We start from the raw sequence: 25,035 nt of genomic DNA, 5'->3' as shown, positions 1-25,035 counted from the left end.
GTTCCCATCGATTTGGGCAATTTTTAGGCCCTCTGCAGACCGCTGGGGGGAGCCGCCGGAAAAATGCTCGAGTTTCCCATAGACTTACATTGGGTTCATTACTCGGACCGAGCACTCGAGCATTCCAATTTGCTCGACCCAAGCAACGAGTACCCGAGCATTTTAGTGCTCGCTCATCACTAGTGCATAGCCTTCCCCTTGCATTGGTCTTTCCTCTCCCTTGTTGCAGGTTGTAAAGTTATTCTCATTGGCCAACTTTTTTGGCTGCGGGGGTGACGAGTCCTATCCCGACTGTCCCATTCACACAAAAAGCATGGGTACTTTGTCTATTCTCCTTGCTACCCAAGGAGCAAAAAGAGAGAACTTTCATATACATGTTGACCATCTTTAATCGTTGTAGTTAAGATTCTTGAGAATGAAGTCTAAATTCTTACAGCTTTCCTTCAAATGCACAGAATGCCCTACAGACACTGAAGCATACTTGCTGCCATTGTGCAGTAGCACACCTTTCAAACTTTTTTTGGATGAATCAATGAAGAGTCTCCACTCGCTCACATTGTACTCAATGTTACATTTTTCCATCAGCCCAGGAACATCAGTGAAAAACACTAGAGCACCATCTTGAGAAAAGTGTGGAAGGAATTCCTTCTCTCTGCTCCCTGAAAAACAGGTACCAAGAACTAGCAGGTTATTTTCCTTTATTCTAAAGCCTAAAAGTTCTGTAGAATGTTTAGAAAGGTCCAAGTTCCCGACTAAATTATTTAATTTGAGATGTGAAAAAAGCTGTGGCTCGTTGTGACTAGTGTGCAAGTCTTTGTCAGAATCCTGCTGTCACATCTCCACCAGAACCTGCTCCTGCAACTTCCGCTTCTCTCGCCAGGCACCTCCCTATTCACTGTGTGCGCAGCGCTGGTGATAGTTATCAGAACCAGAAGCTCTGGAAGGCGTGCTCTGTCCAGCCACTATGGTTAGAGTGTCTGGGACCTGTAGTGCCATCCAGTCTGTCTGTATGGGTGTGTGCTTCCAGCTGAAGCTATCAGCTCCCTGCTCCAGCCATTTGGAGAGCACTGAAGGAGTGGTGGAGACGATGGTCGGCTCCCTGACACTCAAAGGGGTTAAATATGTTTTACATGATTGTATGTTTCTGAAGGTAGAACCCTACGGGGCTGCAGTTTAGCCTAGGTAGGGTTAACTGTAACGGCCGACCCAGATGGGGGAGGGGGAACTGAGTTAGCTTCAAGTTCAGGAAGTGACAGTCAGTAGAGGGAGGTGACAAGTAGCAGTAGCAGGTCAAGGGCTGCTAGGGACAATGTGGACCTAATACCATGAGGCAGTGGATTGCCAAAGAATCCCCCCGTGCAAGTCCCCTTGCCAGCCTGGAAACTCGAGCTGGATGTCAGGGCTCTTGGGCACACTCAGCCTGCTAAGCTGGAGGAAAAAATGGACTCGAACTCTCAGAGGCGGAAGGTGATGGAATCCAAATATACTTCTAGTGGTGGAGAAGAATTGCTAGTGCTAGGGAAAGTTAGCAAGAGAGATACTCTACCCATACCGAGAATCAGGGCTGAAGTTGTGTCCGATATCTTTGGGAAAGATGACAACCTGTTGGGCCTTATCCTTTATGCCTGTTTGTAAAGACTGCCAGTTACCCAGTAATAAAAGTTTGATTGTTTTTATGAATCCCGTGTCCATTGGATTGATTGCTGCCCTAGTTCCAGAAGAGGAATTCCTGGAGTCAGAGAAGGTCTGTAGGCCAGAAGTAAGTGTGATGCCCCCCACACACAGCAGCACATCAGGACGGGGGGGGACACAACTTGTCTGAAAACTGTGCTCTGATTGGTTGCTATGGACAACAGCACCGCACTCTTACCAACTGTGACTGAAAAAAGTCTCTTTTCTGCCCATAACGACCAATCTCCGTGCAGCTGATGGACGGACGCAGTGTGATGGAGGCAAAAAATCTCAGGAAAAATAATTGTAAGGTTTTTTATTAATAATAGAATAGAAGTACAAGGGAGGGAGGAAACCAGGACCCGAATCAATAGGTGAAATCCTAGTCTGGAGAAAGCCGGGGTCAGATACCAGGTGATCAGTGGCAGCCGGGGTCAGACACAAGGTGATCAGTGGCAGCCGGGGTCAGATACCAGAAGGCCACAGGTGGATGGTGAAGGTCCTTCTATAAAGCTCCAGCAGTGATGGTGGATCTGGTGACAGTCAGAAGGCGACAGGTGGATGGTGAAGGTCCTTCTATAAAGCTCCAGCAGTGATGGTGGATCTAGTGACAGTCAGAAGGCCACAGGTGGATGGTGAAGGTCCTTCTGTACAGCTCCAGCAGTGATGGTGGATCTGGTGACAGAAGGCCACAGGTGGATGGTGAAGGTCCTTCTATAAAGCTCCAGCAGTGATGGTGGATCTGGTGACAGTCAGAAGGCCACAGGTGGATGGTGAAGGTCCTTCTATAAAGCTCCAGCAGTGATGGTGGATCTGGTGACAGTCAGAAGGCCACAGGTGGATGGTGAAGGTCCTTCTGTACAGCTCCAGCAGTGATGGTGGATCTGGTGACAGAAGGCCACAGGTGGATGGTGAAGGTCCTTCTATAAAGCTCCAGCAGTGATGGTGGATCTGGTGACAGTCAGAAGGCCACAGGTGGATGGTGAAGGTCCTTCTGTACAGCTCCAGCAGTGATGGTGGATCTGGTGACAGAAGGCCACAGGTGGATGGTGAAGGTCCTTCTATAAAGCTCCAGCAGTGATGGTGGATCTGGTGACAGTCAGAAGGCCATAGGTGGATGGTGAAGGTCCTTCTATAAAGCTCCAGCAGTGATGGTGGATCTGGTGACAGTCAGAAGGCCACAGGTGGATGGTGAAGGTCCTTCTATAAAGCTCCAGCAGTGATGGTGGATCTGGTGACAGTCAGAAGGCCATAGGTGGATGGTGAAGGTCCTTCTATAAAGCTCCAGCAGTGATGGTGGATCTGGTGACAGTCAGAAGGCCACAGGTGGATGGTGAAGGTCCTTCTATAAAGCTCCAGCAGTGATGGTGGATCTGCTGGACTTCAGGGCGCTGGATGTGGAGGTCTCCCGTCCTTTAGATGACACGAGGACAACAGTGACAACACGCAAATACGCGCGCAGCCCTGGATAATCCTCGCCGGCAGGATGATAAGATCCGGCGGAAGATGGAGCCTATGAGAAGAGAAGTAAATCTAGTGTCAGTGATGGGACTCCATATGACATGATCCTACTGTGCGGTCACTGTGGCCGGACGGCAGAGGAGTCTCATCACACAGAGGTCAGGGGTCATCGTCAGCCATCATACATGGGACAATCCCATCACCGGCAGAGGACATTGGCTCCACATGAATTCTCCTCACTGGCGGCATCACACAACATGGAGATGATCCTCACACTTACCTTTTCTCCTTTTCCCCTTTTTTACATTCTCGGAGTTTTGTTCTTCGTTCCTCGGATTTTTTGCAGATTTTCTTTCCTCCTCAGCTGGAAATTCTGATGAGAAAGTAAAAGACAAGAACTGACTAAGGAGATATTGTTCTGGGATCGGCTTTGTATCTCTCCTGTATATAGTAGGATTGTTCTAGTCCTGGCCCCTATAGTCCTGATAATCCGCTATCAAAGGGCAGGATAAGTCCTATAGACCGGACAGGACCTCATCTGAGGGGCATTACATGTGTCACTAATGCGGAGGAGCAGTGAGCGCCCTGTGTGCCGCCATGTGGTGCACCCCTAATGAGCCATATTCTACTATAGGAGCCGATGTCTCATTATAATGACGGAGGTTACTGGATGCTACAACGTATCTCACAGAATCCATGAGAAAACTACAAGCTGTAAGGAGATAGAGATCCAGTATGGGCCGAGGGGCACCATAACTGGGGTCCATGGAGCATGGGGAACATAGGAGACCTAGGACAGGAGAACCAGGGGGAATATTTCACCCTTGATGACAACATTCACGTTTCTGGTGTTATAGACAAGTACATACCTGACAATGGGGACGAGGATGACAAGTGGCTTATAGCATCGTCTCCGTCAGATTCAGGGAAAGATTCTTTCTGCCTGTTTGGAAGAAGAAACACGTGTAAATCACAAGTAAACTTCATATAAAAGGATTGTCTCACTAGAAGAACCCCGACTATAGGGTCTGATAGGACATAGGAAAGTCATAGTGGGGAAGGTCTCCAGCTTATATCTACCATGTATGGAGCAGAGCGGAAAACAACCGCCAAGAATGTCCGGCATGTAATACCACATCCCTCCTGCAGTGGGCAGCACTAACAATGCATGACCGGCTGTAATTATAGGTCGTTAGCACCAGTGGTTTCTGAAGCCACAATCACAATGACCGCTGATCATGGGGCGGTGGATGCGGCATTTGATATTATGGTATTTATGTCCTATATTTGGTGTTGTGCACAGATATCATCCTGGAGCTCCAGTAATGACCCCACTGTGAGGAGCCGGCCACTTACTAAAGATTATTGGAACAATCCATGTAGAGCGGAGTCCACAGCTCTGAGGGATGCAGACTTTTTCCAGCACGGAGCACCGATTCCGTCAATCTTATTGTTGTGTTTTATTAGTGATTTTTTTGCTCTTCAGTTCAGTCTCAGGAATCAATGCTTCCAGTCAGTGACAGTAAGCAGAGGAAGACGTGCAGGCTGGATCTTATCCATACATAAGGCCAGACACAAGATTGGTAATCAAGGAAAGTCATCATTCCATTAATCTCGTTAGTATCTCAGGGGCGTTAAACCATTGCTCTAACAGCTACTAGTCCCATTGTGTGGATGGGAACAGGAGACACAGCGGAATCGTCACCACAGGGGTCTCACATTTAGTCCCAGGTGAAGGGCTGCTGGAATAGTCTTCATTCTTTGAGCTAAAAGCAAATGTTTAAGGGGGAGGGTGTGAACACTTCTGCCCATCCAGGAGGCTGATCCCAGGGAGGGAGGAAAAGAAGCCACATGTTTAGTCAAGGAGTTGATGGAATGACGTCAAAGGGATAGGATCTAGGCTGAGGTCCTGGAGCCCATGGATGGATGGCCTATGGAGTTTGGTGATCGGTTGCTGACTAGGTTGGATAAAGTGCTACAGTTGTGGGATCTGTCATCAGGATTTGATGAACTTTAAATGGGGTTTTCCCACGATCAAAAGTTGATTTTAGTTAACAGATCTTGGAATAATAATAATTTCCACAATTGAATGTGTTTAAATAAAATGTTCCTGTGCTGAAATAATCTTATAAATGTGCCCCTGCTATGTGCTGTGTTATGGCTGTGAACACTTCTGTCCATCCAGGGGGCTGATCCCAGGGAGGGAGGACATAAACCTATTTTAGGACTATTGCGACCGGATAGCTGTGCTGCTATAGTTTTATCTGTCATCTGGAGGAGTGTGGAATGTGAATACAGACTATACTGGCTGGAGATACGAAATCTGTTGGCCAACCAAAAGTTAGGAGACAGTGAGTATTACATAGTACAAAGGCAGTGGAATTTCCACCCCAGGGAGGGGATCTTGTGGGCTGGGAGCAATGTATTTTGGCCATTTACCTGGAGTTGTTGTAAAACCTTGGATGTAAGGAATAGTATATTGTTGCATCATTAAGCTGCCTAGGTGATTATTACAACCCACAACCTCAGATCTTCACACCCACAATCTACTCACATTTCTGAGATGTTTGTGCCGGTTGCTGGGGTACACTCTGGAGAGGACTTGGGATCCTCATTGTTCATCATGCTGGTATCGATGGTACAGAGCTAAATATGGGCAAAAATAAAATATGAAATACTTTTTTTACTTCTAGAGGTCTTTTTTGCATATTCTGGATTTATTGATCACATACTTACTTTAGAAAGCCTTTCAGAGGATGACGTAAAATTTTGGTAGTCAAGGCTCTCGTTGCTCTCACTTGTGCCCTCCTCATCCTCTGAGACCACATGCATGTTTATATCAGCGTGATCTACAAGACATAGGTAATGAAATTTTATTATAGGTTGTCAGTATAACACAGTCACCAGTTATCACTAATATTTGTGGGAAACAATTGGCACATATTAAGGAAGACGAGACAAACAGCCGCTTAGTGTAGATGATGTCTCCTTCTACTTACTGATAAAGAGGCTGGTGTCCACGTCTGACACAAGCTGAGGAACGTACTCCGGCTTCTGACTTAGAAGGTTGTCAAATTCTAACTCACTCAGGAATGGATGGTCCTTGATCTCAAATGCTCCTCCTGGAAAAAGAAAAACAATAGTGATGCGGACCTTGTCAGAGACTACTCCATATCTGAACAGTTTATCTTAATCTGAACTAATGACATAACTGAGGTGATATGAAGGAAATAGACTGAAAGTCATAGTATGGAGAACTAGAAATAGGCCGATAGAGAAGTGCTGATCCTCATGGACATGAGCGATGAGTCCTTGGTGTAATAATGAAAGATTAATACTAATATATCTGTACCTGTCCCAAGTCTATGCACAGGATTTCTTCTGAGCAGCTCAGTGATGAGGTCCTTAGCATCAGGGGGAGGAGTGCGATCGCAATTCCAAATAATTTTTCCTGGTATATAAAAAATTACAGAAAATAAAATCTTTGTATTAGACTACAAGATAAAGCAAAGGAAATAATAAACCAATGTAACCAGTCACAGCAACGATCATTTTATTCTACTTACCGTTGACAATCCTTTTATTAAGCTCAGTTATGGAATCCCCATCAAATGGTACAGATCCCACCAGAAATTCGTGTAGGATGATCCCCATTGACCACCAGTCAACAGGTCTTCCGTAGCCCCTCTTCCGGATGACCTCGGGGGCGATGTAATGCAGGGTACCATGCTCCTGGAAACCAACAGAAGATGGAGATGAGAACCGATGAAACGATTATTATGACGAGTTCTCACCATGAAATACACAATGACAGAAGATAAAATATCAGAAGAAAAGGTCTTCAGAAATGAAGAACGAAGAGAAGAGACAATAGTGTGAAGAGACTTGTAAAGAAGAAGCTAAGTCCCTGTAAGTGATGCCGACCTCATAGTCCTTGAACTCTCTGGCGATCTCCTCCAATGATTCCTTGTGGGTGTTGGTTTTTGGTATCATGAGACCAACTTTTGAAAGCCCCAAATCGGTGACTTTAATGTGTCCAGCAGATGTAATCAGGAGGCTGTGAAAGAGAAGATGGGTTTAGCCTCACAGTACATGCAATGATAAATGATAACTTTCCCCCCTTAATTACACTACAGGGGGCACTTACTTGTCCGGTTTCAGGTCTCTGTGCACCACGCCATAGCTGTGCAGGTATTCCACAGCCAGAACCACTTCTGCAAAGTACAAGCGAGCCAAGGGGACAGATAAAGGACCTCTGGTGCTTAGAAGGGTCCCACAGTCTCCACCTATAGAAGAAAGGAAATATGGCCGGTGAGGGGTTTATACACCACGATGCATCATGGGAAGTGAGCGGAGACATTGGGGCAGGAGAGGATATATACAGATATAATGTATAGTGCAGGGAATATTAGTCTGAGGTCATGGTGAGATGTCCTCCATGTCACAGATAAAGTGATGTCTCGTCTCCAGCTGGAGATCCTGATGGGCTCAGTGCGGACATATAGGGGGATCACCACCATCAATGGCGTCCCGTAATATCTATAGTAAATGCTCTGTAGGGATGTAACCGTCCACCTGGACAATCCTAATGATAAGATGTCAGCAGACATGGGCTGAAGATAATACATGGACATGTCCTACCTCCTACATACTCCATCACCATACACAGGTGAGATCTCGTAGGGAAGGAGCAGAGCATGGAGACCACAAAGGGACAATCAGCGAAGGTCAGGATGTCCCTCTCCAGAAAGGCCTCCTCCACATCTTCTGGAGTCTCCAGGTTCTTCTTGGCCATTTTCTTCATGGCGAAGGTCTGCTGTGAGTCTTTATGGTGCACTAAGTAGACGGCCCTGGAGAGAAGGAGAAACCATGGTTTATAAGGAATCCTTAACAGTCCGTCTATAGAAGTCATTGGACAAGACAGTGGTGGGGACTCAGATCATGTCCCTATGATAACACTGCAGGGCAGAGCACAGAGGCTGAAGCCTTGTCATAGGGAACCCTGAGAAATGGGGATGATGCCAACAGAAATCTCACCCAAAGCCTCCGCAGCTGATCAGTTTGGAGGTTTCGTAGTCGCTCATACGCGGCTTTCTCCCCGGGATCAACGATTCCATCAAGTTCTAGAAAGAAGAAGAAGAAATGATATTAAGATCTAGAAGCTGCTGGAGAAAAGCTCCAGATGCAGAAACGTCTCCTCCGATATTATGTCCCAGCTGATGTCACTGATCCGATGTAGGGACGACACAAGGCGGACGCTCCGCAGTCACGGATGTGATATCAGGGGTCCGCCATACCCCGGAATCAGTGTACAGCGCTGGATAATGGGGGAGACCACACAGAGCAGAACGTGCCGGGAGTCTGTCAGCAGGTTTATGTAATCTGAGAGCACCATGATGTAGGGGCACAGACCCTGATTCCAACCGTGTGTCACTTACTGGGCTGTGTGTTGTTGTTTCACTACAATCGGTGTTTTATCAGCAGGAGATTATCATTACAGGACTCTGTGTCTGGTGCCATGTAGTCCTCGTGATCTGTGTAACCCCACCCCTCCACTGATTAGTAGTTTTCTGCCCATGCACAGTGTACACAGGAGCCTGCCAATCACAGGCATAGGCAGGGTTACACACAGGAAGCTGAAAATCACTGATGTGGGTGGGGTTATACACAGCGAGCAGCCAATTACTGGTGTGGGTGGGGTTATAAACAGAGCAGCCAATCACTGGTGTGGGTGGGGTTATACACAGAGCAGGCTATCACTGGTGTGGGTGGGGTTAAACACAGAGAGCAGCCAATCACTGGTGTGCGTGGGGTTATACACAGCGATCAGCCAATTACTGGTGTGGGTGGGGTTATACACAGAGAGCAGCCAATTACTGGTGTGGGTGGGATTATACATAGGAAACTGCCAATCACTGGTGTGGGTGGGATTATACATAGGAAACTGCCAATCACTGGTGTGGGCGGGGTTATACACAGAGAGCTGTGAATATTCTTTTGGGCGGGGTTATACACACAAAGCTGTCAATCATTAATGTGGGCGGGGTTATACAGGGCTCAGCGTTCAGAGCACTGTCAGATCTGCAGCATACGATATAGTGATTTTATCACAACTGCTGCCCCAGTAGGTAATGGACACATGGCTGGAATCAGGGTCTCTACCTCTACATCATGCCGCCCTCAGATGTGGAGCAGATACCTGCTGACAGATTCCCTATAATATAAATTATATTCTCTCCTCCTGTAACAGAGACATCCCTTGGTTATATGGGGATAATACCAGATGGGTCACTCACCCCCCATGATCGGTGACGCACAGACATCTGGTTATATGGGGAAAATACTCAACGGGTAATTCACCCCCCATGATCGGTGACGCACAGACATCTGGTTATATGGGGATAATACTGGACAGGTCATTAACCCCCATGATCGGTGATGCACAGACATCTTGTTATATGGGGATAATACTGGACGGGTAATTCACCCCCCATGATCGGTGATGCACAGACATCCCCTCTATAATACTTACTGCGGCAGGTTCTTGGATCTCCGGGATCTCACAGATCACACTGTCAGGATTCGCCAGCTCAGGTGTTTCTACAATAGAGATAAAATGATTGTGACGATACAGTTTATATTCTTAATCAGCCAGACGATTAGATTTGTTAAGCCAAGAGAAATAGAGAAATGCACTATTATGTTTATGCTGACTTGTGAATGTTGTGTATTTCTGTGGCTGGTCAAGAAGTACAGACCAGTATTTGTATAACCCTGAGTGTTGTCTTCTTTTTGATTCTGAAACAATGATGTTTATATACAAGAGCCCCTGTGACACCAACTATGTAAATTGATTAAATGCACAAACAATGAGACATGAGCTCTGTAAGTAATGCCCACCCTAACGCCTTGACCTATGGATGTGTACTTAAAAAGGAGATCTGCTTCTGTAGCAGTCAGACTTGAAACAGTCTTTACAGGGATAGTCAAGGTTCAGACTCTCTGAGACCATCAGCTTGGAAGCATGGCTTTAACCCCTTAAGCCCCGAGGGTGGTTTGCACGTTAATGACCAGGCCAATTTTTACAATTTTGACCACTGTCACTTTATGAGGTAATTACTCTGGAGCTTCAACGGATCCCCCTGATTCTGAGAATGTTTTTTCGTGACATATTGTACTTCATGATTGTGGAAAAATTTCTTCGATATCACTTGCGTTTATTTGTGAAAAAAATGGAAATTTGGCGATAATTTTCAAAATTTGAATTTTTAAGCCCTGAAATCAGAGCGATATGTCACACAAAAGAGTTAATAAATAACATTTCCCACATGTCTACGTTACATCAGCACAATTTTGGAACCAAAATTTTTTTTGTTAGGGAGCTATAAGGGTTAAAAGTTGACCAGCGATTTCTCATTTTTCCAACAAAATTTACAAAACCATTTTTTTAGGGACCACATCACATTTGAAGTCACTTTGAGGGGCCTTTATGACAGAAAATACCCAAAAGTGACACCATTCTAAAAACTGCACCCCTCAAGGTGCTCAAAACCACATTCAAGAAGTTTATTAACCCTTCAGGTGCTTCACAGGAATTTTTGGAATGTGGAAGAAAAAATTAACATTTAACTTTTTTCACAAAAATGTTACTTTAGACCCAATTTTTTTTATTTTCACAACAAAATGTCTGCTCAAATTGTTAGCGGACACCATGTTGCGTTTGGAGAGCCCCTGTGTGCCCAAACTTTAGAGCTCCCCCACAATTGACCCCATTTTGGAAACTAGACCCCCCAAGGCACCTATCTAGATGCATAGTGAGCACTTGGAACCCCCAGGTGCTTCACAAATTGATTCGTAAAAATCAAAAAGTGGAAAAAAAAACCCTAGCCCAATCCTAACCCAAGAGTTTATTTTTGACGCCGTTCCTTGTGCGGTATAAGTGATTAGACGACTTTATTCTTCAGGTCGGTGTGATTACAGCAATGCCAGAATCATATGGGGTTTTTATGACTGACAGCTGTCACACACTAAAAGACGCATTTTTTGTAAAATCTAGTTTTTGCATCGCCATATTTTGAGAGCTGTAATTTTTCCAGATTTTGGCAGACAGTCATGTGACGGCTCGTTTTTTGCGGGATGACTTGACGTTATTATTGGTGCCATTTTCAAGGCAAATGTCCCAAATAGGCAGGTAAATATCCCCAATAGGCAGCATAGGTCCCCAATAGGCAGGTAAATATCCCCAATAGGCAGGTAAATATCCCCAATAGGCAGGTAAATATCCCCAATAGGCAGCATAGGTCCCCAATAGGCAGGTAAATGTACCCAATAGGCAGGTAAATATCCCCAATAGGCAGGTAAATATCCCCAATAGGCAGCATAGGTCCCCAATAGGCAGGTAAATGTCCCCAATAGGCAGGTAAATATCCCCAATAGGCAGGTAAATATCCCCAATAGGCAGCATAGGTCCCCAATAGGCAGCATAGGTCCCCAATAGGCAAGTAAATATCCCCAATAGGCAGGTAAATGTCCCCAATAGGCAGGTAAATATCCCCAATAGGCAGCATAGGTCCCCAATAGGCAGGTAAATATCCCCAATAGGCAGGTAAATGTCCCCAATAGGCAGGTAAATATCCCCAATAGGCAGCATAGGTCCCCAATAGGCAGGTAAATATCCCCAATAGGCAGGTAAATGTCCCCAATAGGCAGGTAAATATCCCCAATAGGCAGCATAGGTCCCCAATAGGCAGGTAAATGTCCCCAATAGGCAGGTAAATATCCCCAATAGGCAGCATAGGTCCCCAATAGGCAGGTAAATGTCCCCAATAGGCAGGTAAATATCCCCAATAGGCAGCATAGGTCCCCAATAGGCAGGTAAATGTACCCAATAGGCAGGTAAATATCCCCAATAGGCAGGTAAATATCCCCAATAGGCAGCATAGGTCCCCAATAGGCAGGTAAATGTCCCCAATAGGCAGCATAGGTCCCCAATAGGCAGGTAAATGTACGCAATAGGCAGGTAAATGTCCCCAATAGGCAGGTAAATATCCCCAATAGGCAGCATAGGTCCCCAATAGGCAGGTAAATATCCCCAATAGGCAGGTAAATATCCCCAATAGGCAGCATAGGTCCCCAATAGGCAGGTAAATGTCCCCAATAGGCAGCATAGGTCCCCAATAGGCAGGTAAATGTTCCCAATAGGCAGTATAGGTCCCCAATAGGCAGGTAAATGTCCCCAATAGGCAGGTAAATATCCCCAATAGGCAGCATAGGTCCCCAATAGGCAGGTAAATGTACCCAATAGGCAGGTAAATATCCCCAATAGGCAGGTAAATATCCCCAATAGGCAGCATAGGTCCCCAATAGGCAGGTAAATGTCCCCAATAGGCAGCATAGGTCCCCAATAGGCAGGTAAATGTACGCAATAGGCAGGTAAATGTCCCCAATAGGCAGGTAAATATCCCCAATAGGCAGCATAGGTCCCCAATAGGCAGGTAAATATCCCCAATAGGCAGGTAAATATCCCCAATAGGCAGCATAGGTCCCCAATAGGCAGGTAAATGTCCCCAATAGGCAGCATAGGTCCCCAATAGGCAGGTAAATGTCCCCAATAGGCAGCATAGGTCCCCAATAGGCAGGTAAATGTCCCCAATAGGCAGGTAAATATCCCCAATAGGCAGCATAGGTCCCCAATAGGCAGGTAAATGTCCCCAATAGGCAGCATAGGTCCCCAATAGGCAGGTAAATGTTCCCAATAGGCAGTATAAGTCCCCAATAGGCAGGTAAATATCCCCAATAGGCAGGTAAATGTCCCCAATAGGCAGGTAAATATCCCCAATAGGCAGGTAAATATCCCCAATAGGCAGCATAGGTCCCCAATAGGCAGGTAAATGTCCCCAATAGGCAGCATAGGTCCTCAATAGGCAGGTAAATATCCCCAATAGGCAGGTAAATGTCCCCAATAGGCAGGTAAATATCCCCAATAGGCAGGTAAATGTACCCAATAGGCAGGTAAATGTACCCAATAGGCAGCATAGGTCCCCAATAGGCAGGTAAATATCCCCAATAGGCAGGTAAATATCCCCAATAGGCAGCATAGGTCCCCAATAGGCAGGTAAATATCCCCAATAGGCAGGTAAATGTCCCCAATAGGCAGGTAAATATCCCCAATAGGCAGGTAAATGTCCCCAATAGGCAGGTAAATATCCCCAATAGGCAGCATAGGTCCCCAATAGGCAGGTAAATGTCCCAAATAGGCAGGTAAATGTCCCCAGTAGGCAGGTAAATGTCCCCAATAGGCAGCATAGGTCCACAATAGGCAGGTAAATATCCCCAATAGGCAGCATAGGTCCCCAATAGGCAGGTAAATGTCCCAAATAGGCAGGTAAATGTCCCAAATAGGCAGGTAAATGTCCCCAGTAGGCAGGTAAATGTCCCCAATAGGCAGCATAGGTCCACAATAGGCAGGTAAATATCCCCAATAGGCAGCATAGGTCCCCAATAGGCAGGTAAATGTCCCAAATAGGCAGGTAAATATCCCCAATAGGCAGGTAAATGTCCCCAATAGGAAGCATAGGTCCTCAATAGGCAGGTAAATATCCCCAATAGGCAGGTAAATGTCCCCAATAGGCAGCATAGGTCCCCAATAGGCAGGTAAATGTCCCCAATAGGCAGGTAAATGTCCCCAATAGGCAGCATAGGTCCCCAATAGGCAGGTAAATGTCCCCAATAGGCAGCATAGGTCCCCAATAGGCAGGTAAATATCCCCAATAGGCAGGTAAATGTCCCCAATAGGCAGGTAAATGTCCCCAATAGGCAGCATAGGTCCCCAATAGGCAGGTAAATGTCCCCAATAGGCAGCATAGGTCCCCAATAGGCAGGTAAATGTCCCAAATAGGCAGCATAGGTCCCCAATAGGCACGTAAATGTCCCCAATAGGCAGGTAAATGTCCCCAATAGGCAGCATAGGTCCCCAATAGGCAGGTAAATATCCCCAATAGGCAGGTAAATATCCCCAATAGGCAGGTAAATGTCCCCAATAGGCAGGTAAATATCCCCAAAAGGCAGGTAAATGTCCCCAATAGGCAGGTAAATGTCCCCAATAGGCAGGTAAATATCCCCAAAAGGCAGGTAAATGTCCCCAATAGGCAGCATAGGTCCTCAATAGGCAGGTAAATATCCCCAATAGGCAGCATAGGTCCTCAATAGGCAGGTAAATGTCCCCAATAGGCAGGTAAATATCCCCAAAAGGCGGGTAAATATCCCCAATAGGCAGCATAGGTCCCCAATAGGCAGCATAGGTCCTCAATAGGCAGGTAAATATCCCCAATAGGCAGGTAAATGTCCCCAATAGGCAGGTAAATATCCCCAATAGGCAGGTAAATGTCCCCAATAGGCAGGTAAATATCCCCAATAGGCAGGTAAATGTCCCCAATAGGCAGGTAAATATCCCCAATAGGCAGGTAAATATCCCCAATAGGCAGCATAGGTCCCCAATAGGCAGGTAAATATCCCCAATAGGCAGTTAAATGTCCCCAATAGGCAGGTAAATATCCCCAATAGGCAGCATAGGTCCCCAATAGGCAGGTAAATGTACCCAATAGGCAGCATAGGTCCTCAATAGGCAGGTTAATGTCCCCAATAGGCAGCATAGGTCCCCAATAGGCAGGTAAATGTACCCAATAGGCAGCATAGGTCCTCAATAGGCAGGTAAATATCCCCAATAGGCAGCATAGGTCCCCAATAGGCAGGTAAATATCCCCAATAGGCAGGTAAATGTCCCCAATAGGCAGGTAAATATCCCCAATAGGCAGCATAGGTCCCCAATAGGCAGGTAAATGTCCCCAATAGGCAGGTAAATATCCCCAATAGGCAGCATAGGTCCTCAATAGGCAGCTAAATATCCCCAATAGGCAGCATAGGTCCCCAATAGGCAGGGAAATGTCCCCAATAGGCAGCATAGGTCCTCAATAGGCAGGTAAATGTCCCCAATAGGCAGCATAGGTCCCCAATAGGCAGGTAAATGTCCCCAATAGGCAGGTAAATGTCCCCAATAGGCAGGTAAATGTCCCCAATAGGCAGCATAGGTCCCCAATAGGCAGCATAGGTCCCCAATAGTCAGGTAAATGTCCTCAATAGGCAGGTAAATGTCCCAAATAGGCAGGTAAATGTCCCCAATAGGCAGGTAAATATCCCCAATAGGCAGCATAGGTCCCCAATAGTCAGGTAAATGTCCCCAATAGGCAGGTAAATGTCCCAAATAGGCAGGTAAATGTCCCCAATAGGCAGGTAAATATCCCCAATAGGCAGCATAGGTCCCCAATAGGCAGCATAGGTCCCCAATAGGCAGGTAAATGTCCCCAATAGGCAGCATAGGTCCCCAATAGGCAGGTAAATGTTCCCAATAGGCAGTATAGGTCCCCAATAGGCAGGTAAATGTCCCCAATAGGCAGCATAGGTCCCCAATAGGCAGCATAGGTCCCCAATAGGCAGGTAAATGTCCCCAATAGGCAGGTAAATATCCCCAATAGGCAGGTAAATATCCCCAATAGGCAGGTAAATATCCCCAATAGGCAGCATAGGTCCCCAATAGGCAGGTAAATATCCCCAATAGGCAAGTAAATGTCCCCAATAGGCAATTAAATATCCCCAATAGGCAGCATAGGTCCCCAATAGGCATCTAAATATCCCCAATAGGCAATTAAATATCCCCAATAGGCAGGTAAATGTCCCCAATAGGCAGGTAAATATCCCCAATAGGCAGCATAGGTCCCCAATAGGCAGGTAAATGTCCCCAATAGGCAGCATAGGTCCCCAATAGGCAGGTAAATATCCCCAATAGGCAGCATAGGTCCCCAATAGGCAGGTAAATGTACCCAATAGGCAGGTAAATATCCCCAATAGGCAGCATAGGTCCCCAATAGGCAGCATAGGTCCTCAATAGGCAGGTAAATATCCCCAATAGGCAGGTAAATGTCCCCAATAGGCAGCATAGGTCCCCAATAGGCAGGTAAATATCCCCAATAGGCAGGTAAATGTCCCCAATAGGCAGGTAAATATCCCCAATAGGCAGCATAAGTCCTCAATAGGCAGCTAAATATCCCCAATAGGCAGCATAGGTCCCCAATAGGCAGGTAAATGTCCCCAATAGGCAGCATAGGCCCCCAATAAGCAGGTAAATATCCCCAATAGACAGCATAGGTCCCCAATAGGCAGGTAAATGTCCCCAATAGGCAGCATAGGCCCCCAATAAGCAGGTAAATATCCCCAATAGGCAGCATAGGTCCCCAATAGGCAGGTAAATGTTCCCAATAGGCAGCATAGGTCCTCAATAGGCAGCTAAATATCCCCAATAGGCAGCATAGGTCCCCAATAGGCAGGTAAATGTCCCCAATAGGCAGCATAGGTCCTCAATAGGCAGGTAAATGTCCCCAATAGGCAGCATAGGTCCCCAGTAGGCAGCATAGGTCCCCAATAGGCAGGTAAATGTCCCCAATAGGCAGCATAGGTCCTCAATAGGCAGGTAAATGTACCCAATAGGCAGCATAGGTCCTCAATAGGCAGGTTAATGTCCCCAATAGGCAGCATAGGTCCCCAATAGGCAGGTAAATGTACCCAATAGGCAGCATAGGTCCTCAATAGGCAGGTAAATATCCCCAATAGGCAGCATAGGTCCCCAATAGGCAGGTAAATATCCCCAATAGGCAGGTAAATGTCCCCAATAGGCAGGTAAATATCCCCAATAGGCAGCATAGGTCCCCAATAGGCAGGTAAATGTCCCCAATAGGCAGGTAAATATCCCCAATAGGCAGCATAGGTCCTCAATAGGCAGCTAAATATCCCCAATAGGCAGCATAGGTCCCCAATAGGCAGGGAAATGTCCCCAATAGGCAGCATAGGTCCTCAATAGGCAGGTAAATGTCCCCAATAGGCAGCATAGGTCCCCAATAGGCAGGTAAATGTCCCCAATAGGCAGGTAAATGTCCCCAATAGGCAGGTAAATGTCCCCAATAGGCAGCATAGGTCCCCAATAGGCAGCATAGGTCCCCAATAGTCAGGTAAATGTCCTCAATAGGCAGGTAAATGTCCCAAATAGGCAGGTAAATGTCCCCAATAGGCAGGTAAATATCCCCAATAGGCAGCATAGGTCCCCAATAGTCAGGTAAATGTCCGCAATAGGCAGGTAAATGTCCCAAATAGGCAGGTAAATGTCCCCAATAGGCAGGTAAATATCCCCAATAGGCAGCATAGGTCCCCAATAGGCAGCATAGGTCCCCAATAGGCAGGTAAATGTCCCCAATAGGCAGCATAGGTCCCCAATAGGCAGGTAAATGTTCCCAATAGGCAGTATAGGTCCCCAATAGGCAGGTAAATGTCCCCAATAGGCAGCATAGGTCCCCAATAGGCAGCATAGGTCCCCAATAGGCAGGTAAATGTCCCCAATAGGCAGGTAAATATCCCCAATAGGCAGGTAAATATCCCCAATAGGCAGGTAAATATCCCCAATAGGCAGCATAGGTCCCCAATAGGCAGGTAAATATCCCCAATAGGCAAGTAAATGTCCCCAATAGGCAATTAAATATCCCCAATAGGCAGCATAGGTCCCCAATAGGCATCTAAATATCCCCAATAGGCAATTAAATATCCCCAATAGGCAGGTAAATGTCCCCAATAGGCAGGTAAATATCCCCAATAGGCAGCATAGGTCCCCAATAGGCAGGTAAATGTCCCCAATAGGCAGCATAGGTCCCCAATAGGCAGGTAAATATCCCCAATAGGCAGCATAGGTCCCCAATAGGCAGGTAAATGTACCCAATAGGCAGGTAAATATCCCCAATAGGCAGCATAGGTCCCCAATAGGCAGCATAGGTCCTCAATAGGCAGGTAAATATCCCCAATAGGCAGGTAAATGTCCCCAATAGGCAGCATAGGTCCCCAATAGGCAGGTAAATATCCCCAATAGGCAGGTAAATGTCCCCAATAGGCAGGTAAATATCCCCAATAGGCAGCATAAGTCCTCAATAGGCAGCTAAATATCCCCAATAGGCAGCATAGGTCCCCAATAGGCAGGTAAATGTCCCCAATAGGCAGCATAGGCCCCCAATAAGCAGGTAAATATCCCCAATAGACAGCATAGGTCCCCAATAGGCAGGTAAATGTCCCCAATAGGCAGCATAGGCCCCCAATAAGCAGGTAAATATCCCCAATAGGCAGCATAGGTCCCCAATAGGCAGGTAAATGTTCCCAATAGGCAGCATAGGTCCTCAATAGGCAGCTAAATATCCCCAATAGGCAGCATAGGTCCCCAATAGGCAGGTAAATGTCCCCAATAGGCAGCATAGGTCCTCAATAGGCAGGTAAATGTCCCCAATAGGCAGCATAGGTCCCCAGTAGGCAGCATAGGTTCCCAATAGGCAGGTAAATGTCCCCAATAGGCAGGTAAATATCCCCAATAGGCAGCATAGGTCCCCAATAGGCAGCATAGGTCCCCAATAGGCAGGTAAATGTCCCCAATAGGCAGGTAAATATCCCCAATAGGCAGGTAAATATCCCCAATAGGCAGCATAGGTCCCCAATAGGCAGGTAAATATCCCCAATAGGCAAGTAAATGTCCCCAATAGGCAATTAAATATCCCCAATAGGCAGCATAGGTCCCCAATAGGCAGGTAAATGTCCCCAATAGGCAGCATAGGTCCCCAATAGGCAGGTAAATGTCCCCAATAGGCAGCATAGGTCCCCAATAGGCAGGTAAATATCCCCAATAGGCAATTAAATATCCCCAATAGTCAGGTAAATGTCCCCAATAGGCAGGTAAATATCCCCAATAGGCAGCATAGGTCCCCAATAGGCAGGTAAATGTCCCCAATAGGCAGCATAGGTCCCCAATAGGCAGGTAAATGTCCCCAATAGGCAGGTAAATATCCCCAATAGGCAGCATAGGTCCCCAATAGGCAGGTAAATGTACCCCATAGGCAGGTAAATATTCCCAATAGGCAGGTAAATGTCCCCAATAGGCAGCATAGGTCCTCAATAGGCAGGTAAATATCCCCAATAGGCAGCATAGGTCCCCAATAGGCAGCATAGGTCCTCAATAGGCAGGTAAATGTCCCCAACAGGCAGCATGGGTCCCCAATAGGCAGCTAAATATCCCCAATAGGCAGGTAAATGTCCCAATAGGCAGGTAAATATCCCCAATAGGCAGCATAGGTCCCCAATAGGCAGGTAAATGTCCCCAATAGGCAGCATAGGTCCCCAATAGGCAGGTAAATGTCCCCAATAGGCAGCATAGGTCCCCAATAGGCAGGTAAATATCCCCAATAGGCAGCATAGGTCCCCAATAGGCAGCATAGGTCCTCAATAGGCAGGTAAATGTCCCCAACAGGCAGCATGGGTCCCCAATAGGCAGGTAAATATCCCCAATAGGCAGGTAAATGTCCCCAATAGGCAGGTAAATGTCCCCAATAGGCAGCATAGGTCCTCAATAGGCAGCTAAATATCCCCAATAGGCAGCATAAGTCCCCAATAGGCAGGTAAATATCCCCAATAGGCAGGTAAATGTCCCCAATAGGCAGCATAGGTCCCCAATAGGCAGGTAAATGTACCCAATAGGCAGGTAAATATCCCCAATAGGCAAGTAAATGTCCCCAATAGGCAGCATAGGCCCCCAATAGGCAGGTAAATATCCCCAATAGGCAGGTAAATGTCCCCAATAGGCAGCATAGGTCCCCAATAGGCAGGTAAATGTACCCAATAGGCAGGTAAATATCCCCAATAGGCAGGTAAATATCCCCAATAGGCAGCATAGGTCCCCAATAGGCAGGTAAATGTACCCAATAGGCAGGTAAATATCCCCAATAGGCAAGTAAATGTCCCCAATAGGCAGCATAGGTCCCCAATAGGCAGGTAAATGTCCCCAATAGGCAGCATAGGTCCCCAATAGGCAGGTAAATGTCCCCAATAGGCAGGTAAATATCCCCAATAGGCAGCATAGGTCCTCAATAGGCAGGTAAATGTCCCCAATAGGCAGCATAGGTCCCCAATAGGCAGGTAAATATCCCCAATAGGCAGGTAAATGTCCCCAATAGGCAGGTAAATATCCCCAATAGGCAGCATAGGTCCCCAATAGGCAGGTAAATGTCCCCAATAGGCAGCATAGGTCCCCAATAGGCAGGTAAATATCCCCAATAGGCAGCATAGGTCCCTAATAGGCAGGTAAATATCCACAATAGGCAAGTAAATGTCCCCAATAGGCAGCATAGGTCCCCAATAGGCAGGTAAATGTCCCCAATAGGCAGCATAGGTCCCCAATAGGCAGGTAAATATCCCCAATAGGCAGGTAAATGTCCCCAATAGGCAGCATAGGTCCCCAATAGGCAGCTAAATATCCCCAATAGGCAGCATAGGTCCCCAATAGGCAGGTAAATGTCCCCAATAGGCAGCATCGGCCCCCAATAGGCAGGTAAATATCCCCAATAGGCAGCATAGGTCCCCAATAGGCAGGTAAATGTACCCAATCGGCAGCATAGGTCCCCAATAGGCAGGTAAATATCCCCAATAGGCAGCATAGGTCCCCAATAGGCAGGTAAATATCCCCAATAGGCAGCATAGGTCCCCAATAGGCAGGTAAATATCCCCAATAGGCAGGTAAATATCCCCAATAGGCAGCATAGGTCCCCCATAGGCAAGTAAATGTCCCCAATAGGCAGCATAGGTCCCCAATAGGCAGGTAAATATCCCCAATAGGCAAGTAAATGTCCCCAATAGGCAGCATAGGTCCCCAATAGGCAGGTAAATGTCCCCAATAGGCAGCATAGGTCCCCAATAGGCAGGTAAATATCCCCAATAGGCAAGTAAATGTCCCCAATAGGCAGCATAGGTCCCCAATAGGCAGGTAAATGTCCCCAATAGGCAGCATAGGTCCCCAATAGGCAGGTAAATATCCCCAATAGGCAAGTAAATGTCCCCAATAGGCAGCATAGGTCCCCAATAGGCAGGTAAATGTACCCAATCGGCAGCATAGGTCCCCAATAGGCAGGTAAATATCCCCAATAGGCAGCATAGGTCCCCAATAGGCAGGTAAATATCCCCAATAGGCAGCACAGGTCCCCAATAGGCAGGTAAATATCCCCAATAGGCAGCATAGGTCCCCAATAGGCAGGTAAATGTACCCAATAGGCAGATAAATATCCCCAATAGGCAAGTAAATGTCCCCAATAGGCAGCATAGGTCCCCAATAGGCAGGTAAATGTCCCCAATAGGCAGCATAGGTCCCCAATAGGCAGGTAAATATCCCCAATAGGCAAGTAAATGTCCCCAATAGGCAGCATAGGTCCCCCATAGGCAAGTAAATGTCCCCAATAGGCAGCATAGGTCCCCAATAGGCAGGTAAATGTCCCCAATAGGCAGGTAAATATCCCCAATAGGCAAGTAAATGTCCCCAATAGGCAGGCTGTTTCCCTCTTATAATGCCCTGTGCAGGATTTCCCTTTCTCCCACCATATAATGCCCCGTGCAAGATATCACTCCCCTGTCTTTATAATGCCCCATTCAGGATGTCACCCCCCCCATATAATGCCCCATTCAGGATGTCACCCCCCCATATAATGCCCCATTCAGGAAGTCAACCCCCCCCATATAATGCCCCATTCAGGATGTCACCCCCCCATATAATGCCCCATTCAGGATGTCACCCCCCCATATAATGCCCCATTCAGGATGTCACCGCCCCCCATATAATGCCCCATTCAGGATGTCACCCCCCCCATATAATGCCCCATTCAGGATGTCACCCCCCCCATATAATGCCCCATTCAGGATGTCACCCCCCCATATAATGCCCCATTCAGGATGTCACCCCCCCCATATAATGCCCCATTCAGGATGTCACCCCCCCATATAATGCCCCATTCAGGATGTCACCCCCCCCCATATAATGCCCCATTCAGGATGTCACCCCCCCATATAATGCCCCATTCAGGATGTCACCCCCCCATATAATGCCCCATTCAGGATGTCACCCCCCCCATATAATGCCCCATTCAGGATGTCACCCCCCCATATAATGCCCCATTCAGGATGCCCCCCCCCATATAATGCCCCATTCAGGATGTCCCCCCCCCATATAATGCCCCATTCAGGATGTCACCCCCCCATATAATGCCCCATTCAGGATGTCCCCCCCCATATAATGCTCCATTCAGGATGTCACCCCCCCCCATTTAATGCCACATGCAGGATGTCACCCCTAATATTATGTCCCATGCAGGATGTCACCCCCTCCCATATAATGCCACATGCAGGATGTCACCCCTAATATTATGTCCCATGCAGGATGTCACCCCCCCCCATATAATGCCCCATTCAGGATGTCACCCCCCCATATAATGCCCCATTCAGGATGCCCCCCCAATATAATGCACCATTCAGGATGTCCCCCCCCCCATATAATGCCCCATTCAGGATGTCACCCCCCCCATATAATGCCACATGCAGGATGTCACCCCTAATATTATGTCCCATGCAGGATGTCACCCCCCCCCATATAATGCCACATGCAGGATGTCACCCCTAATATTATGTCCCATGCAGGATGTCACCCCCCCCCATATAATGCCACATGCAGGATGTCACCCCTAATATTATGTCCCATGCAGGATGTCACCCCCCCATATAATGCCCCATTCAGGATGTCACCCCCCCATATAATGCCCCATTTAGGATGCCCCCCCCATATAATGCACCATTCAGGATGTCCCCCCCCCCATATAATGCCACATGCAGGATGTCACCCCTAATATTATGTCCCATTCAGGATGTCACCCCCCCCATATAATGCCACATGCAGGATGTCACCCCCCCCATATAATGCCCCATGCAGGATGTCACCCCCCCCCATATAATGCCACATGCAGGATGTCACCCCTAATATTATGTCCCATGCTTCCATACATTAAAAAAAAAAAAAATCCAATCCTCAGCTCCCTCCTCCTCACCTGCAGCCGCTGCTCAGGTCCGGACTCCAGCGTCTCCGGCGTTGTCCTGCTCTGCGCTGCCTGTGACGGCTCAGGGGAGGGCGCGGTGTAAAGACGTCACAGGCAGCGCAGAGCAGGAAGACGGCGGAGCTGCGGAGGCACGGGGAGAGGTAAGTATCGGGCTGCCGGGGCTCTGAGAAAGAGGGGGGAAGGGCGGGCGCTGACACCGCTCTCCTCTGCCCACAGCCCGGCGGGCCGGATAAAAGTCCTCCACATGAGGCCCGCGGGCCGTAGTTTCAGGACCCCTGCTGTAGACGGTTGTGTGATCGGCTCACCTGTGGTCAGATGGCTGCTCGGCCCCGGCTGACTCCTATCAGGGTCAGGGGTCTCTGGGGTCACATTGTCCCCGTCTCTGTCGTCGCCTCCTGGTGTCTCCTGATAGAAGATATAGAATAAGACGTGGAACCTTCCAGAAATCCCCAAATCCATCACCTGCATCTACAGACGCCCCATGGTGACTCCATCATGAGAACAAGGGCGGCTTGTGGTTGTTTCACTACAATCAGTGTTTTATCAGCAGGAGATTATCACTACAGGACTATCTGTCTGGTGCCATGTAGTCCTCCTGATCTGAGTATCCCCACCCCCATTACTGATTAGCAGATTTCTGCCTATGCACAGTGTACACAGAAGCTGACAATCACTGGTGTGGGCGGGGTTATAGACAGAACGGCCAATCACTGGTGTGGGTGGGAGTATACATATTAAGCCCCCATGATCAGTGACACACAGACATCTGGTTATATGGGGATAATACTGGACGGGTCACTCAGCCCCATGATCAGTGACACACAGACATCTGGATATATGGGGATAATATTGGACGGGTCACTCACCCCCTATGATCGGTGACACACCGACATGGTTATATGGCATAATACAGGACAGGTCACTCACCCCCCATGATCAGTGACGCACAGACATCCCCTCTATAATACTTACAGCGGCAGGTTCTTGGATCTCCGGGATCTCACAGATCACACTGTCAGGATCCGCCAGCTCAGGTGTTTCTACAATAGAGATAAAATGATTGTGATGATACAGCGTATAATCTTAATCAGCCAGACGATTAGATTTGTTAAGCCAAGAGAAATAGAGAAATGCACTATTATGTTTATGTTGACTTGTGAATGTTGTGTATTTCTGTGGCTTTTCAAGAAGGACAGACCAGTATTTGTATAACCCTGAGTGTTGTCTTCTTTTTGATTCTGAAACAATGATGTTTATATACAAGAGCCCCTGTGACACCAACTATGTAAATTGATTAAATGCACAAACAATGAGACATGAGCTCTGTGAGTAATGCCCTCCCTAACGCCTTGACCTGTGGATGTGTGCTTAAAAAGGAGATCTGCTTCTGTAGCAGTCAGACTTGAAACATAAATTGAAAAGAGACTTTACAGGGAGAGTCAAGGTTCAGACTCTCTGAGTCCATCAGCTTGGAAACATGGCTTTAACCAAAGAGACACAGATTTGGATTCTACATGATTCCAGCCTAAGGGTATATGGCCCTAACTGGAAAGATACGGATCTGCTCCATTGACCATCAGAGAGCCCATGGATACATTTGGCGAGACCAGGTTGGGATGATGAAGTCACCTGGCCCCATGGATATGTTGTTTGGGGTTGCCAGGTGGGACCCTCCGGTTGCCTGGAACCCATGGAGACATTGGGCCGTTCATCTGGCCCCATGGAAACTCTCGGAGAGGCCAGGGTGGGACCCTCGGGTCTCCTGGTCTTGTACCTCGATGGACTGCTAGCTTCCTAAGCTTGCCGCTACCTTCTCTCTGTGGGGGCCCGCCAGAAACGGGGGGTCACTGGTTGAAGTAGTCGGCCCTGGAAGTCCCAAGTCTCAGCTGTTCTATCCCAGGCG

General features: G+C 47.4%; 1 protein-coding gene across 1 annotated transcript; it reads right to left on the bottom strand.

Moving 5' to 3' along the window:
* Positions 1-387: 387 nt before the first annotated feature.
* LOC141244148 (uncharacterized) lies at positions 388-6,786 on the bottom strand. Its single transcript, XM_073668994.1, has 7 exons — positions 6,699-6,786; positions 6,132-6,254; positions 5,869-5,981; positions 5,687-5,778; positions 4,002-4,075; positions 3,413-3,505; positions 388-659 (listed from the first exon to the last, which is right to left on the bottom strand). Exons 1-7 carry the CDS (start codon positions 6,784-6,786, stop codon positions 388-390), a joined length of 855 nt encoding a protein of 284 aa, XP_073525095.1.
* Positions 6,787-25,035: the final 18,249 nt, after the last annotated feature.

This window comes from Phyllobates terribilis, unplaced genomic scaffold, assembly GCF_046119375.1.
Source record: "Phyllobates terribilis strain yellow unplaced genomic scaffold, ASM4611937v1 Scaffold_1__5_contigs__length_1240528914, whole genome shotgun sequence".
Lineage (NCBI taxonomy): Eukaryota > Metazoa > Chordata > Amphibia > Anura > Dendrobatidae > Phyllobates > Phyllobates terribilis.
The sequence above is the reverse complement of the archived record's forward strand: the minus strand, read 5'-3'. Positions and strand labels throughout refer to the sequence as shown.

Bases quoted from the DNA above. Each gene is read 5' to 3' on its own strand.
- LOC141244148 (XM_073668994.1), bottom strand. From the start codon at position 6,786: ATGGGGATCATCCTACACGAATTTCTGGTGGGATCTGTACCATTTGAT. The intron at 4,076-5,686 runs GTGAGTAGATTG...TCTTCCAAACAG, and splicing joins GGCACAAACATCTCAGAAAT to GCAGAAAGAATCTTTCCCTG. The intron at 660-3,412 runs GTAAGTGTGAGG...CCTGTTTTTCAG, and splicing joins AAAGGGGAAAAGGAGAAAAG to GGAGCAGAGAGAAGGAATTC.